The sequence below is a fragment of the Seriola aureovittata genome, chromosome 6 (genome assembly GCF_021018895.1).
Source record: "Seriola aureovittata isolate HTS-2021-v1 ecotype China chromosome 6, ASM2101889v1, whole genome shotgun sequence".
NCBI classification, from domain to species: Eukaryota; Metazoa; Chordata; class Actinopteri; order Carangiformes; family Carangidae; genus Seriola; species Seriola aureovittata.
Genome location: NC_079369.1, coordinates 21,897,919 through 21,916,171, shown reverse-complemented (window position 1 = coordinate 21,916,171; position 18,253 = coordinate 21,897,919). Strand labels below are relative to the sequence as shown.

The 18,253-nt window shown below is 39.3% G+C and overlaps 1 protein-coding gene across 8 annotated transcripts in view; it reads right to left on the bottom strand.

Moving 5' to 3' along the window:
• The window catches only part of lrrc7 (leucine rich repeat containing 7), a 120,796-nt gene that overhangs the window by 59,713 nt on the left and 42,830 nt on the right, over nucleotides 1-18,253 (bottom strand). For 5 of the 8 annotated variants that reach the window (XM_056378548.1, XM_056378545.1, XM_056378550.1 and 2 more), the window contains exon 1: nucleotides 15,325-15,863. The exons of 1 other annotated variant lie outside the window; for it this stretch is intronic. In XM_056378548.1, coding sequence (XP_056234523.1) covers nucleotides 15,325-15,349 — 25 coding nt within the window. In that variant the 5' untranslated portion in view covers nucleotides 15,350-15,863. Of the gene's footprint in view, nucleotides 1-15,324; nucleotides 15,864-18,253 lie in introns of those variants that run through there. 2 more of the 8 variants (XM_056378549.1, XM_056378552.1) reach the window with 1 other exon arrangement.

The window sequence follows — 18,253 nt, the reverse complement described above, 5'->3', positions numbered from 1 at the left end:
TCCGAACAACGGAATCAAAAACTTGAAAAATGCTCTGGTGGATGCTTATACTTCAAGATCGCTGATTCGCTCATTTCGCTGTCAATCAAAAAGGGACTCAGCCTCAGACAGATCATCCAATCATCATGCAGAAGCCGAGCGTCCGGGCCAGCCCACTGTCCCATAGACCCCCAGAGATGCTGAGCGTCCGATGGGCGGGACAAAGCCCAGCATTTATCCAATGACCGTCTAGTTTCGCTGCAGTGGAACAACCCACTCTTTGCTTCCCCGTTGAAGTCAGTAGACGCTCGGCGTCTACACTGTGTAAAGCACTGTGGTGCTGTGGGGATGAATGAGAAGGAAGTCGTGTTGGTTACCTGTGATAAGGAGCTGATTCTGAACAAGAGATGAACGTGTTCTAGCGCATATTTAGTCAATGAAATGTACACACAACAGCACATATTTGACCACTTATTTTGTTGACATTTTAGGGGAAGCTGAGCTTCCCTTGCAGTCTTAGAGCAATCGCCACTGCTTGACACGCTTCAAACAGATAAAAGTAGTAGTCAAAGTATGGTAGCCAGGATGCCAATCCAGAGAGCAAATGTGCAAACTGCTGCTTTTCTGAAACACTGTATACCAGTCTTCAGTCAAACATTTCACTCTTTTTCTCTTGTTAGTTGGACCATATGATGGCGCCTCCCTCGGTTTTGGTGTGATGATGTTGCTGCTGTATTGTTTGGGCCGACGGCCACCATCGTGAACTCTCCTCAGCTCGTGCAGGTTATGACAACTCCGTGCCTCTGTTCATGTATGACAAGTGAATGTAGTGCCATGGAGACCTGTAGGTAAGTAGGGTTGTAGGATTATCTAGCCAGTTGTCTCTCCCTCTAAGCTACTTATCTATCTTGTGGCTACTTCTACCTTCAGCCTGACACACATCAACGCTGGTACATAGGACAATGGCTTATCCCAAAAAGCTTATGTATGTAAAACTGTGATAAAGCGTATCCAGATGTCATTGGTGTGTGGGCTTACTGTACATAGAAAACATTGGGTGCTGGTGTTTTGATTCTCATCACATACCAACGGTTTGCGTTGCCCCATCTGTTTTTCACACACTCAGGTGATAGACACATATTAGATCTTTCTTTTCAAATCCTTTATTTCACAAGGTAAAACTGCCACTGACATTAAAATATGATTTGCACAAGTTTAGCTGTTTCTAGAATATATGATAGTAACCTGCTTGCCCAGTGTTGTTGTAAAACCTAATGTTACCATACAAGGGATCTAAATGTTATTGGAGGACCTCATTTGTGTCCACCATATTGATGCTGCAAGATATATGGGCTGGATAGGATTAGATAAATATGATTTCAGGTGGAATTTGAAATTGAGAATTTATGTTCTGCACATGCCAGGACGTACACAGCGATAATGCGGGTCACAGCACTGCACTGCAGCTACAAACACATGCAACCTCACATCCCTTGTATGCAAAACCCATTACTTCACCTGAGGGAGAGCTACAGTGGAAGCTCAGGACATAGGCAGTCATTGCTAAACCACTTGACAGAAAGCTTGTATGATGGAGAGATGATGCACCTTGTTACTGATTACCTTCATCATTTCCCCTGTAATAATGATAATAGTCATTATACCGCCACATGACCACCATTCACCATCAGTTACTATCAGTATGAGCAGACACAGCTCGTTGCAGAGCAGAGTAACCACAGACACCTTCCCTGTCTGGACACAGAGGGAGACGGGAGGAGAACAGTCAGAGCGAGGAGGCAGCACTGTGAGAATACGCCGGTGTGAAACCCACTAGTCACGACACAAAGCTGCTCTGAAAAAATGTTTTAACACGATGCCATCGCCACAGCGACGTGGGCATCACAAGGCAAATTCAGGCCAGTCAGTCAAGGGTGAGACACTTCACTCCCACATACCTGGGCACCATCGAACTACACCATCACGATTCACAGCGCTCGAAGGGAACATTCGTGCAGATCATTTATTGTTGTTGTAGAACACTATTTCAAACTTACACTACTGTAGAATAAGATACAAGTTTTTGTTACTGCAGGAACATTTAACCTTATCTCTAAATCTTCACACTTAAGTTGCAAATGTTCTTGTATACAAAAAGGAACAATACGTCATTGCCACAAATGTGCTGTAGGACCGCACACAGTCTGTACTTGCTATTTGTCACTCCCCCACCCCCTACCTCTCTCTGCCTCGCTGCTGTAATGGTTTAAAACAAACTTCCTTATCTGTGGTTTGGATTTCTAAATGAACAACCTCGCTGAAGAACATGTATAGCTGTATATATGTAATTCCAGTGATGATGTGAGCAGACAAAGTTGGAGGGATCTATCATACAATTCATACAATTGATCAAGCCATGACTCAGGCCTGTGATGTTTATGTTGACTCCTGAAAGCTTTGCCTCAATGCCTCTCTTTCGTTCCCCTACAGCACCAACAGTGTGCTACACAAGCTAACACTGGCTTAGAAATGGAGTCCTCTAACGTCAACAAAGGACAACATAGACTTCAACATACAGTAAATTCTGAGAAGGTATGTATTAATGGAAGTTTAAAAAAAAGTGTTATCAAGTGAAGCTCATCAGGCCAGTGTCTGACGGCAATGAATGTGTAGGCCTTTATCTGTTAATAAATGTGTCTATTCATGCATTCAAAAAATGTGTTGCCTCTGAACATAATCCACATTTCCTACAAAGCATATCTGAAGTTGCAGTTTAGGTATATAGAAATAATTTCTAGAAACAGGATTGACTATTTTGATGTGTGTATTTCATGTGCAGTAGGTGCACATGTCAACAGGCACAACTGAATTGCTAATGAGCCCTGCTGACCTGCAAGTGTAAGGCAGCAGGAACAGACTGCCATGCTACAGCTGCCATACAGGCAGTCCTATGGACACCTATAGAGCCCATAAGACCTGTGGGAGCTGGCCTACATAAACTCACAGAGAGAGACAGTTGACAAGAACAGAGAGAGGGAGAAGGCAAGAAAGAGTGGGAGAAAGAGGGAGTCAATGATGCATTCAGCACCCAAGCTTTGACTCAAGCACACGTTTGTCTTTCGATACTTGTGAGGAGCCTCAATGATAGAAATGTTTTATATGCCCTAACCCAAGCTAATCCTCATTCTAACCATAACCTTGAGACTAACGGTCCATTTTAAGACCCACACTTACACTATTTGCAAGTGCTCGAGTGGTTACTTGTGAGATGAACTTCCGGTAATTTCTACAGAGCTCAAGTGCCTGTTATGACCACGTGAGTGTGGAAGTTGAGCATAGCTCCCTGGGACAGAGTTGGGTTAACTGGGTTAAGACTAACAACTGGACTGGTGTGGCACAGTAGAGCATGATGAATTGTGGGATACGCTTAACTCTGAATATTCCTTCAAAGCACAGTTAGAAGAAGTGTGCATTAAGGGTGGGGTAAGTCAACCGTCTCTCCTAGTAATTACATTTATATACAATTAATTTGCCACAGCAGATATGTTTTGTAAGAAAAAACATTGCAACCGGAGTATGTTTTCTTAACGTAATGTAGTAAAATGTTCGCAGACAGTTTATTTGTTTTCTATACAATATTAACTTGTAGTGACAGCATTATTGCATGGCGATGGTTATGTCTAGGCACTCACAGCCCTTGGTAAGGGAAATATCTTGGTCTGGTTTACTACAGAAATGGTTCACAGTAACTTCAGACACATTGAGTTTATTTACATTTCATGAAAACCATGATTTTTCCCTAACCTTGTCATTTCTAACTATGGTGCTTCATTCATTCATTCAAAAAAATAACAACAAAAACCCCCCCCACAAAAACACAACATTGCCTCTGAACATAATCCAGCCAGCAAATTACCTTGTCACCAAAGGGGAACTGGGAAAACAGTTTAGTCATATATGAACATAATTTCTAGGAGACAAGGTTGGTCATGTGTACTGTGTTGGCAGTTTTTTGACACAAGATACACTTGTCTACTCTCTGTAGGCACTTAATTGCTCAAGTGTGGGTATTGGTCCTAACTTTCAAACAGTCCTTTGAAGTGGACCAGCCAAAAGTGTCCTCACAATGAAGAAATATTCTCACCACTCTCACACACACACAATTCATAGAGTCACATGCAGCTCCACATACTCACTTATACACATGCATGGATGAGCACTCTAGAGTCAAGAGTGACATGGTATACTGCACGCATGCACACACACACACACAGACACACACAAACACACTCACACAAACACACTCACACACACACTCACACACACACTCACACACGCACACACTCACACACACTCACACTCACACACACTCACACACATTCACACACTCACACACATTCACACACTCACACACACTCACTGGTCTGAGGTCTCCCCTCAGTCACGTGCAGTGGAGTGGTCTATTACTATTCTCCACACACTGGTGGCTACAGTGAGCCTGAGGACTTTGCTCAAATATAAAGAAAAACACTGTCAAACAAGATCATCACACCACATCTCATCTCAGAGATAGACCCATGAATGGACAAAACCATTCAACAGAGCCTCATTCAAATACCATTTACTGAGAGGAAAGAAGACATGAAGCTTTTACATAGTACGCTGTTTGTAATATTGCTTGTGATATTGTAGTAATGAATGTTTGACATGCCTGCATGGGTGTACTATGTTCTACAGGACATTTGCTGATATTTTATGCTCACAAAGTCAAAAAGAATTAAATGGTGCCAAAAGTATCAAGTGTGAAAAAGGTTGATTATACTGTTTGCTTTTAGGTGAGGCATTTATTCTTCTTTTTGGGGGAAAGAAAGTCGTTTCAAATAACAGGAGGGATTTTTACAAGTACAGTGGTGAAAGTAACTGTTTTTCTTGGTATATACATTTTACGCTACTTTATACTTTTACTCCAATACATTTATTTGAGAACTTACTGTTCTTCAACCCTTTTGAATACAGCTACAACCCTGGTCTCCTTTGAAAGGTATAAGAGATAATGAATCAAAGTTACAGAGAAACAAGCATGGTAGAAATATAAGGTTTTCTGCCTCACCTATTTCATTTTGGCATAAAAATTTGACTTAAAGTACTATTTTCTTTGGATAAAACACTTTTGAGCCATAGCCACAAGTCTGAACCAATTCTGTGTTATCATTTGTTGCATTGTGGGATCCTAAAACGCCTTGCAGAGATAGAATCAGGAGACTTTCAAACAATGTATAAATTGTCAAGGTTGTGTGAAGAATGATTCCGGTACAGACAAAAACACAATGAAAATAGTGCTACCAAGCCCAACGCGTCCGACAGGTTGGATGGTGTAAAATATAAGTAAAATAAACAATCAACAAATAAATGATGGTGTGTCATTAAATATGAAGATAAGACTTTGATATTTCAATGTTATCCCTACCTTTACCGGCTGCAACATTTAAGTGATGTAAATACTGTACATATACATATTTTTTTTTAAGTTATTTTTTGGGGCTTTTCTATGCCTTCATTAGAGTAGCAGTGAGAGAGAGACAGGAATGTTTGGGGTGAGAGAGAGAGGGGATGACATGCAGCAAAGTGCTGTCGGTCAGAATCGAATCCAGGCCGCTGCGGTAAGGGCTGAGTCCCAATGGTAGGCGCTCTACCAGGTGAGCCACCGAGGCGCAACCAAGCGATGTACATATTAATGCGTAAATAATTATGATCCAATAATGTAATGTACTGTATATTTTTCTGAGACAGGACATTCTGAATAATTGATACGTTACTTTCAGTAAAATTTTGAATGCATGACTTTTACTTCTGTAAAGTATTTCTACACTGTGGTAGTGCTACTTTTACTTAGGTTAAAGATCTGAATACGTCTACTGCTGCATAAGTGGCCAAAGCAGATCTTGAGTGGAGAGTTGTATCATCTTCTTGACTTTCCTTGCTACTAAGGAGAGGGTAGCAAATAATGGTCACACACTGAGCAGTGTTGGACTGCTACAGCCAGCTTGCAAAACCTCATTGAAACAAACAAAAATCTACATCCATAATCTTCACAAATAAAAGACACTCGTGGCCAAATGTTATGCATTAAAATTTAAGGATAAGTCTGGTGATGTCAACAAATCCAATGAAAATACTAAAAGTAATATAAAAATCAATATTGTCCAGAAACTATAAAAAAAACATATCATGTTTGCCACACTGTTAGACTAGGTAGCTTATTCTTTCATTAAAATGAACACACACACTGTAGTTTGTTTTGTGTTGATCCCACATACACAATGCTACTCCCAGAAATACAATTGCATAGATATCTGCAGCTGTAAATAATCTACAAAGTCCCACTATTTTATGAAATGATTTAGTCTTTCGGTGAAATGAAACTATATTTTTTTGTGACCAGTTTATAGAGATGTCTGTCTTCAGTTGGAAGAGGGTTGGCACTGAGAGCCACAGACAGGCTTGAGACACTGTTGCAATGTTGGTTTTGGGATTTGTTGACAGTAATGAAAGAAAAATATAAAAATGCCAGACTTTTCCTTTAAAGAAGAGCTGAAACATTTAAACAGAGATACGGTGACTAAAGAGAAAAAGTTGTCTTATTGAGATGATAAAATGTCACAAAGCAGCGAACCCGAGTGAACACTGAGACAAGCCATCTTTCAGTGGCTTCATGTCTGATAGCCAGTGACAGCTGAGCTGAGACAGACAGAGCAGGACAGGAGGCAGATGCTGTCGACTTAGAAAGATTAAAGATCTGCTGCTCTCAAATTCACACCCATTTTTCTTCTCTGCCTTTTCATCTCTCCGTTCACTCTGCTGGCTTTTTAAAAGTGTCTCTGTTGACTTGAGTCACAATCAACCCAAAAGAAAACTGAGGACACAACTAATTTTGATCAAATGTTTATTTTAATCATGTGTCTGTTTTTATTTTCTGCTTTTCACCTTCTGTATCTCGCCTGTGTTGTTTCATAAATGGGGGTTGTGGTTATTTTTGCTACACTGAGATGCTTATTATTATTTTACTCAATGGGTTCAAATTACCTCCATGTTAAATGCTGCGAGTCTGAAAGGGATGAAAGGATTTTAAAGACTAACAGAGGCCTTAGGGTCCCTCCTCTCTGTCTCCTTCTCACTTCCATTCAAACATCCAAATGTACTCGAGTCTAATGAAGGGCTCAGACCAGAGGATGCCCAGGCCTTTGTCCCATTAAGAGGAGACTGGGTCACCCATGGCAACACGTGGACCAACCAGCACAGGACGCAGACAAACCAGCCTCCTCCTCCTACTCCTCCCATCTCCTGGGAGACTGTCACACTTTACATCCCCTCTCCAGGAATTACTGGATCAGTTCAGACTTGTCATGTGCTTTGGAAAAGCACACATTTTTTATTTGTACTTCATAAGGTAGGTCATAGACTGACTTTTCAGTTCTTTTAAAGCAACTGTAGGGGGCATGAAAACAAAATGGACTATGGTCAGTGGTAAAAGTACTAAAATCACACTGTATAAATATTTGGTTACGAACTAAAGTAATCATAAAGTACGTAAGTATAATCATGAAATTGTATTCACAGTATCAAAAGTAAAAATACTCAATGAGGAAAAATGCCCATTGTGACTATTACTCTGCAGTGTTGTGCCAGTTCACACTTAAAAAGAACTAGTTCACGTTCATAGTTCATTTTTGTAAATTTTGAACTAAGTTCACAGTTCCAAAAATTTCATTCATTCATTTGTTCCGTTCTTTTTTAAATAAATAAAGGCCACTATTCTTTTTCAATAGAACCTCCTTCTACTGATCCATCACCAGCCCCAAATCATTGCAACTCCCAAACTAAATGAATTATTGTATACCACTGACACAGACATTAGTTAGATGGATTGTATTTATATATGGATTTTTAAATCTAAGTCTTCACTTGTTTGTTCATAAAACTGCTTCGAATGCTCAAACAAACTGGCCTCAGCAGTAGCAGATGCGTCTGTATTGTCTGTAATGCTGGCACCACCCAAGCTGAGCCGTGTCTATGGAGACGTCGTGCTGTAAAACTGTCGTAAAACATGAGCTAAAACTATCATAAAACGTTCACGTTCATCATTTGTAAACTGATTCGTTTAGTTCAGCGTTCACAAAAAATATGGCTGTGTTCAATGAACGGTTGAACACGTTCATGCACAACATTGTTACTATGCTTTTATATATTATATCATTAGATTATTAATCCAGCATTAATGTAAAATCAGGATTTTACTGTTGTAGTTGGTTAAAATGGAACTCATTTTTTTATATTTTGTATAGAACCGCATGTATTTCAGTACAGATTAATCTGCTGATTTTTTCCTCAATTAATCGACTGCAAAACTTCTGAAAATAGCTTAGTTTATCTAACCCATAGTCCAAACCTCAAAATCATTCAAAACAAATCAAAATGATTATTGGAACCATTAAATGTTTTCATCTATACATGAAAAAAGACTCTATCAAAATAGTTGCAGATTAATTTTGTGTCAATCAGTTCACTGATTAATCGACTAATTGTTTCAGCTCTACTTGTGTTCGGTAGTTTAATGAAACATCATATTTTATACGGTCTTCATATGTTTTGTATGCAGAAATCTTCATCTGTAAAGTTCTTAGTAACTGAATCTATCAAATATTTGTGTAATAACATGAGTGGCATGAAAATACTCAAGTACAAGTACCTCAAATTTGTGTTGAAGCAATACTATACTGTGTAAATGTGTATATTCCACCACAGATTATACCAAGTGTTTCTAATGCAGGACCAACTTCTGATCAAGTAATGTGTCATTTTCTCTTTACTAATGTTATGATTTTCTACTGACTTATCTGTATAAAAATTGATTTGCTGCCCCTCGCGGGGATGAATAAACTACCAGCTGCTCACAACAGTGGTTTTTAGTAATTCTGATTTCTTACTGTAAACACAGAACACACTAAAGTTTTGTTTCCCAGGAAAACCTATTATTATTTATTTGAGTGGAAAATAAAATAAATTAAATCTGAAAGTGGACAGTTATATTCTACAAGGGACTGACTTTTCTTGCATTTCGGTCAGGCTACTGTCTCTAGTATGAAACACACTTACTCACTGCAATAAAAAGGTCCTGTGATTTTGTTTTTTTAAGTGTGTTACAGGGTTTAGGAAGTAGAATACTCACTTTTGTTAGAATCACTTTCATATTTTTCAATTAATTTAGGAGCTAGCCTCAAAAGGAGTCATTTTAGTGACTTAATTTTCCATCTATTGTGCTGGAACACACAGAGATTGTGGTTTTCGCTGGACAGGAACCTGGAATAAGTCAGCTACTATTAATCAAAGCTGTGATGTACCCTGGCAATAATGTGTGACTGAAAAAGAGATACTGCTCATGTCCCAGCCAGGTGTCAGAGAGCAGCTACAAACCAGTGTGGTCTTAAAATCATAAATCCTGCATTTCCCAGCAATAATACTGTCGTTTTTAATAATAAAGTCAGTCTGAACTTAAATCCTGAATTTACTGAACAAAAGCTGAATGCAAGTCTAAGTGTGTCAGATATCTTCATTCAAAAGAACTGTGGAAAGATGTGGAAAGTATCAGGTGTCATGCTTTGTTGGTGATATTGTGAGTTGTTGTGTTGTGGATTTTTGTGCATCACATCAATTTAATTAACTTCCTGTCACTCTACACTGTAAACCATCCAACAGAGAACATACTAAACAATGTCTGCGACAAAGCGGCAAATGTGACAAATTGCATTTGCGATTGGTTGTAGATTGGGCTGTAGATTTCAAAAAGTGAATATTTAAGTTGTTTTTTTTTTTTTTTTTTTTAATGTATGTACAGTGTGGATGTATTGATTCAGATATAATCATTTACATTATCTATTTGGAGTCTCCTCCATATCCACATATATACATTACATACTGACAACAGAATATAATACAACACCTTACTTGACATCTCTATAACTGTTGAGGTCAAAAACATTTTGGGAATTGTGAAAAATTGAAAAATGTGGTAATGGGTTGCGCCAGTTCCCACCAGGTTGTAACTGTGTGAGCAGGAAACATGGCAACAACAGAGGCGAGGCAAAACAAAACTGCAAATAAACACACACACACACACACACACACGCACACGCACGCACACACACACACACACAAACCTAGCAAATTCAGCAGAAACACAGGGTCACACGGTATGACACAGTGGACAAGTGTGAAAGACTCAACTATCCACCCACACACACTGAGCCTACTGTATGGTGTGAAACACCTTGCAACAGTCCTGCCAGGTTGTTCAACAACTGCATGCAATCCTACGTTTTTTTCCCCAAACTGTTAATTTATTCATTTTCACAATACAAGTACACATGGAGCCTCCATGTTGTGCACATCCAAAGAGCCATTCATTTTATTTTCTATGTGAACCAGTAGTGAGACACATACATGGCCTGAAACGCTGCATTATTTCAGAACATACTCCAAACTTGGCACATCCCAGCCACAATATCTTGACATGACTTTGTCCTTGTCAATGACAGGTCATCCTCCTTAGCGTTCTTTTTGCTGTCACAATGGATGAAGAGAGACTTTTTGTTGAGACAGAGAAATACCAGAAGCTCCACGACATGTCCCTTCACTGTATCACAACAAGATGTTGCCTGGTGAGCCACAGCTGTGCATCGTGAAGCCCGAGGAGTCATATAACACTGCTGCAGCGGGCATTTTGCACTTTAGGGTATAATTTTGGCAACCAATGAAAACTATGGAAATATGTTTCAACGATAATAATGACAAAGACAACAGGAGATTGGCACGGGATTCTTAAAAGATTCAGGTATAATTCTACAGGAATAACATCTTTTGTTGGTTTTTGTTGGTCTCCTAGTTTATCTAGCAGGCAACAGAAAAAAATCAGTTAGTTATGACTTATAATGCAAAGTGTTTGGGTAAATTTTATCAGGGACAGGGCTGCAACTAGTGATAATTTTCAATATCGATTGATCTGATCTGTTGATTGATCTGTCTTCAAAAATAAAAATAAAAAACTTCCACTTAAACTTGTCAAAAAACTGTTGGAAGAAGTGGTGCTCAAACAGTAATTTTCATTATCAATTAATCTATCTATTATTTCATTGATTATCTGTTATTACCTTTACTGATCTCTTAATCGTATGGTCATTAAAATGTCAAAAAATAGTACAAAAAAAAGGTGATTTTTATCTAGCAAATAGTCCAAAACCCCAAATACTGTATATTCAATTTACAATGATGTTAAACAGCAAAAAGCAGCAAATCCTCGCATTTGAGGAGAAGCTGGAACCAGAGAATGTTTGATGTTTTTGCATGATAATGTCCAGCGTTGTGCATGAACGCATTTATTGAACGACGTTTATTGAAAACGTTCATATTTTTGTGAATGCTGAACTGAACGAATCAGTGTACAAATGATGAACGCCATAAACGCAGTGAACACCTTGAACACCACTCACGTTTACGACAGTTTTACGGCACGCCACATGACGTGTCCATAGACACGGCCCAGCATGGCTGGTGCTAGTGGTACAGACGGTTTCAAGTGTAACTCATGTCCGTGATTCTTCAGTGGTGTACAATAATTCATTTAGTTTGGGAGTGGCAAGGATTTGGGGCTGGTGATGGATGGGTAGAAGAAGGTTCTATTGAAAAAGAATAGTACTTGACAGTGTTTTTGATTAATCGACTGATTGTTGTTTTTTTGTAAAGCAAGCACATTTCTTTCCTACTTACTTCCTACAACAGAACACACTTAAAATACTAAGATTGCTTCATGCAAGCAACATCTGACTCATTCTACTTAAAGGAATATATCATATGTGTTTAAGTGACCCTCAAAAGCAAAAACTGGCACTGTGATTATTGAAAAGTTCAGTATTTCCCACTAAATTTCATTTTCCTGTTAGACTGTACAGAATGGGTCCACAATGTATAATTTGAGCCAAAGAATTATGTCACCCTGGAGAGAACAATGTGCATGATGCAACCATGGCAACACTGTCACTGAGACTGGAGGAGGGACAGAATGGATGCTCCCATATGAATCTCTACTCACAGCGAAGAAAAAAAAAAAAAGAAATCACATTAAACCCGTTAAATGAACAAAACGGATGAGATAAATTTATCATCTGAGAGACCAGTTTGGAACAGTTTCATGAAGCCTGTGTGAACCTACAGTACAGAACGTGCCGTGACGAAGAGGATAATGTTTCTGTCTGTTCCTCCCTCCTCTACTCCCCTCGCTGCTCTCCTCTGCCTCTCTAAAATCCTGCAAAGGCTCCCTTACATGGATTTGTTTTGAGAAAATGCAGCAAAATTGTAGTGTGTGTAGTTTGCTCTTAAATATAGGCACTGGTTAAAGTCATACTCCATTCAGAATCTATCAAAAATTCACTCACTACACCTAACGACTATTTTCATGATTAATCAATGAATCTTTGGGTCCAAGAAAGGCACAAAATTGTGAAAAATTCACATCAAAATTTCTAAGTGCCTAATGTGATGTCTCCAAATGTTATACATTGTCTGACAAAGCCAAAGATATTCAGTTTGTTATGATATAAAACAAAAAAAATCATCAAATTTGAGAAGATGGAATCAGATATTTTTTGGTATTTTTGCTTAAGAAACTACTACAAACTGAATAACTGATTATCAAACTAGTTGCATGTTGCAGCTTAATCCTGCAGCACGACTCCCTTCTCCCCTGCCCATCCATACACTCAGTATTTGCCAAACAGTCATCGTTTTGTAAAAATATGGACAAATACACTGCATTCATATTGAGCTATTGCATTCTTTTAACTCCAACGCTCTGCTGACAGTCGCATCTTTGGTCGTATTCTGGCAAAAATATGACTGGCAAAGGCTGTTTTTCTATAAAGTGGCTAAATAAAGATTCATTAAATTCAACTGGAATCTTCAACACCTTCTTCAGCATCATCGCTGCCATCACAACATCTGACAATGCCAACATATTACAATCATAGCAACTGAAATACTCATCATCCTTGATAATATCGCAATTCATTCTCCTCATCACAATACACACTGCAGATGTACTGGTATCTCTGTCCCCCTTCCCTCACTGGGTCTCTTTCCCTAGGCCCATCACCATGACGATGGGAGCCAGTTCCATGGATACAGTCACTAGGCAACCAGCAGCATCAACAGCAGCAGCAGCAGTGTCCTGTCAGAGCTGTAGTGGAGCAGCAGAGAGAGCCTGAGCCTGAACCTTCCTCCTCTAGCTGCATGCAAGTTTGTTCTTTGAAGAGGAAATGTTAATGCATTTATCGTGTCTTGGATCTGAAGCCTCTTACATTACACTCACACTGCGGATGCTTAATTTAGACTGACATTAAAGGACTTACACTACTCAGTACATCTATAGTTAGACTAAAATGGAGAACTATGTGGATAAAATGGAAAACAGATGATGACAGGATTGTGTGTATTTCATTAAAGACTGATGCAGCTGTGTAAAAATACACACACACACACACACACACACACACACACATACATTATATATATATATAGATAAACATATATATTTATCTATATATATATATAGATATATATATATCAGCATTATTACAGATTAATGTAATTGAGGAAAATGTACAACATATCCCTCTAAATGTAGCATAACATACTGTAGAATAAAATGGAAAGCAGACATAACTTAGAAAGTACTTGAGTAAATGTATTTGGTTACATGCCACCATTGCCACACACATTTCTACCAGGTCATTACTTGTTTTAATGTTGTTGGAAAATACAGTCCCAGTAGTCACTTTAGAGTCTCCAAAAAAGAGAGTAGTGAGTCTGCTTTGTCTCTAAGACAAAGGCATAAAAACACATTATATGCACAAAGAAAGAGATGGCAAGGCATGTGTCTTGGAAATGGGGCAGATTATTCTACAGTTACACATAGTATATTCTGTATAGACACAGATTATAGCATGGACTGCTGTGCTCTATGTGGCCAAAGAAAGAGACCAATACTGAACACACATAATGTGTTTGCCAAATGATACAAAATAAGGCTATTAGCAACGCTGCAAAGCCCTGCTGAAAAGAAAATGTATTAATAGAACCCATTTTAGGAGCAACACTAACTGAGCAGCTTTGAAATATGTTGAATTGAAGATCGTAATTAAATATTCCCTTTGATTAGATGAAGCCCCTTCTTTGCATGATGCTTTAGTGCTCTGCAAGTCAGAAAGACATAGCCAACCATACAGGGTATGTGCAATGGAAAAAGACTGAACATGCAATTACAGCACATAACTAGAAAAATTATGATCCAGAAAACAAAACACTCTGTACAGATGTGTGACGGCTGCAATAAACCATTTAGCTGCATGGTTAACAAGCCTTTGTCATTACAAGCCTGTAACAAGCATGACAGACTGATAGAGCTAAATAACGGGAGAGATAGGCTAATAACCACAACACCTCAGGCTGGTGGATTTAACAGGTGTATGTGTGTGATAATGTGTTATATGAAAGCATGAAGTTATCATGGCAGAACTGCTGTGGGCTACATGTCAGGACATGAGGGTATATGACACTGCATCATATATCATCCACAGGCGCGCGCACGCACGCACACAGACACACACAGAGACACGCACGCACGCACACAGAGAGAGAGAGAGAGACAGAGACACAGAGAGAGAGAGAGAGAGAGAGAGAGAGAGAGACACACACACACACACGCACGCACGCACGCACGCACGCACACACACACACACACACACACACACACATACACACACACACACACCCTTTCCTGCAGTCATGGCTGTTTCATTAGCTCATCTCAGAGCTTGAAAGGCCCATGGACTAGGTTCTATCAAAGGATGAAAGGAGCATTTTGATAAAAATAGAAGTGAAAAAAAAAGAATGATACACAGAGCCAGGTCTTGATGGTCAATACTGATGCAAATATTAAGTGATGCCATTATTATCATGTGTGGCATAATAGCCTAGGAGCCTAATAAAAAAAATATGGTCATGACAAAACATGGGGAAATCATTGAAGTCCTGCCTTAGCCCTATAGTAAAATTTATAAGCCTATAATAAATAAGACAGCAAATTTACAGGACATTTACACGATATATAAATGGCATTCTGTGCAATTAGGTCACTATATCGATATCAATGTGATTACTCATGTAGGGATGCCTATCATTAACACAGACTGAATGACAAATACTGCAGCAGGTATGTGTCTGCCCGTGTTGCCTTACGTTGCAAAGTCGAGTAGTTATCCATCTGTCAGGCTGCTGGTGGTGGATCCGGTTAAAAATTAAATGAAAGAAATCTCTCTGGTCGTCCCTGTGAACACCGCAGCACCGGACAGGATCAGTTTACCGGGACGAACCGAGCCGGTGTGAAACCAGGACAGGTACCCGAGCTACCAGCCGCATCCTTAGTACCCCCGGGGCCAGAAGACGGAGGATGTGAACACATCTACCTCGGTAGTAGTATGACTCATTTCAGGATCATTGGTAAGGTTTAAATCCAAGTAGGTTACACACACTCACACACTCAAACACACACACGCGCGCGCACACACTGTTTTCAGATCTCCTCGGAAGGTTTCGTTACAAGATGCTTCGCTCCGCCTCCATGTGGAAAAAAAGAAGCCAAGATGCGGGGGGCACAGCGGGGGAGAGAAAGGTCAGTGAGCGGTAGTGAAAATCACACCGGAGGAACGGTTCCGTGACCGACAGAGAGGAGCGGTGCACTTCTTCCCCTCCGTTACCGTAAACCCCGCTGCAGGGAAAACACATTCAGCAGGAGCGTCTCCTCCCATCTATCCCCCGTAGAGAGAGAGGGGGGGGGGGGGGGGGGGGGATAGATGAGGATAGAAAGAGGACGCCAGAGAAGGTGCGTTTGCACGTGCGCGCGCGTGTGCGTGTTTGTGTGTTGTAAGCCCAATTGTGTGTGAGTGAGTGAGAAAGAGAGAGAGAATGGAAGTCATTTTTTGTCTTGTTGTGCTACCACACACACACACACACACACCCTGAGACTGTTGCCATGCTGCCTCTGTCTTTTCCTGAGAGGAAAACGTTTCTTCTGTGGACAAAAATAGCCCAAAGATTATTTTAAATGAGAAGGTTTCTGAGTGTTTATGGGTGCTGGGTGTTTTATTACAGAGTTTTGTTATTCTAAACATATAGTGTACAGTTGTATATAGGTAAGAGTAAATATATAATTTGTTCATTTTGAAGGGAAAAAAGGTAAATACAAACCCTGCAGAAAACAGAGAAGAAAATGTTCAGATGTTCATGCACTGTTACTTTTTGTTTCATGAACTTAAAAAAAAATGTGGCATGTGCAAAAAATGCTACCTTGCTACTCACTAGCCCCTGTTTATCAACTATTTAGCATGCCTGTGGAAAATATTCTGCTTTGGGCTTGTGTGTCGGCCAGTGGCACAGGGCACACTGCAATGGAAAGAACTGATTCAAGTAAATATCAGTAAATTCTAGATGCAAATGTCCTGAAGTCAGTCACGAAAGTGAAAAGAGGCTGGCTTCTACAACAGGACAACGACAAAGGACAAAGTAGACCTCAAAATCCACCATGAACTACTTCAAGAGCTTTATCACGGACTTGAACGTCAATGAAAATCTGGGGTGGGGTAGATCTTAAAATATGTACATATATACACAACTATCTCAGAACCTGACGTTGTCTTTAAGAGTAGGTGAAAATCCCTAAATCGAGAACGTAAAGTCTCAGCTGCTACAAAATGTGTTTGCAAGCTGTGATATGCCAAAGAGATGCCTACTAACTACTGACCTTTACACACACCGTAGTTACTGTTTAATTCTTAAAATACCTTTTAAGTTCACAAAATAAATACACTGTTGCCCATAAAGTTGGAATAATTTTGTTTTCAGACACAATCCTCTGTTTATTCCTATTTAAATGCATCAGTAATCACTTTGGAAGAGACTGACTACTAAAGTTTTGAGAAGATATACACTTTATCAAGAATAAATCACATTTCACAATCATTTCATGGAAAGAGGTAAAACATATTTTATTCCAACTTCATGAGCAACAGTGTAGTAACACTGCATATGTCTGTTGGGGGCATGGGTTGTATTTACTTATTTCTACTTCAAAAATCAACAAAATGTGTAATTTGTCCAAACCTTTGCATTGAACTGTATAGAAAACAGCATTACAAATATGGTTTCATAAAAGGCATCCTTGATAGATTGTACACAATGCTTTTAAATGTGGTTCATAAATTACTGAGCTGTGCTTTATAGATTACTTAAAAGTCACTGATAAGAGAAACTTTGTGTTGCTGGGTTGTGAAAAATTTCTCTGGCTGGTGTTTATTCTCCTTCAATATAACAGTCAATTTGTCCTTTAAGTGAGCATTTAATTCATCAGCTATATCCCTCAAATTTATCTTTATAGCACTTTTTTTCAGGGCATCTAAGTGTTTTTAATGTAAATGTTTTGTCAGCAGTTGTAACCTCTTCTATAAAGACATATACTCCTACTAATACTACTAGACTACAACTACTATATTATCACTCATTATGAGTTTATACCCCCAGCCTCTACTTATAGATGCCCACAGGAGGAGCTATAGTTGTTGACAAATACATTAATAAACACTTAAATCTGCTTATAACTATTTAAAAATGAAATACATGTTTAGATACTGCTTAAGTCCATAGTACGGGGACTTAACATAAAAAGTGCTGCTCGCGTATCTGTACCAAAATCCATTTCTTAACAACTTATAACTTTTACAACTGCAGACTGGACAGCAGTATTAGAAAGTGAGAAACTCATGGCCCTTTATTAATGACTTAGTATCGTGAATAGAGTAGAGCTCTGATGGCTTTAGACTGTGAAACCCACAATCATTTATTAAGCGATTATCAACATTTATAACTGCCTGCGGACGCCTTGGTGGCTCACCTGGTAGAGCGGATATCACATGGGCTTAGTCCTAACCGCAGCGGCCATGGGTTCGAGTCCAACTCATTGCCCTTAGCTTCGTGTCATCCCCTCTTTCTCTACCTGGCTTTCCTGTCTCTCTCTCTCTCTCTCTCTCTCGCTGTCCAGTAACAATAAAGGTAAAAATGCCCTAAAAAATAACTTAAAAAGAAAAAAAACCCTTTATAACTATAAAGGGTGCAA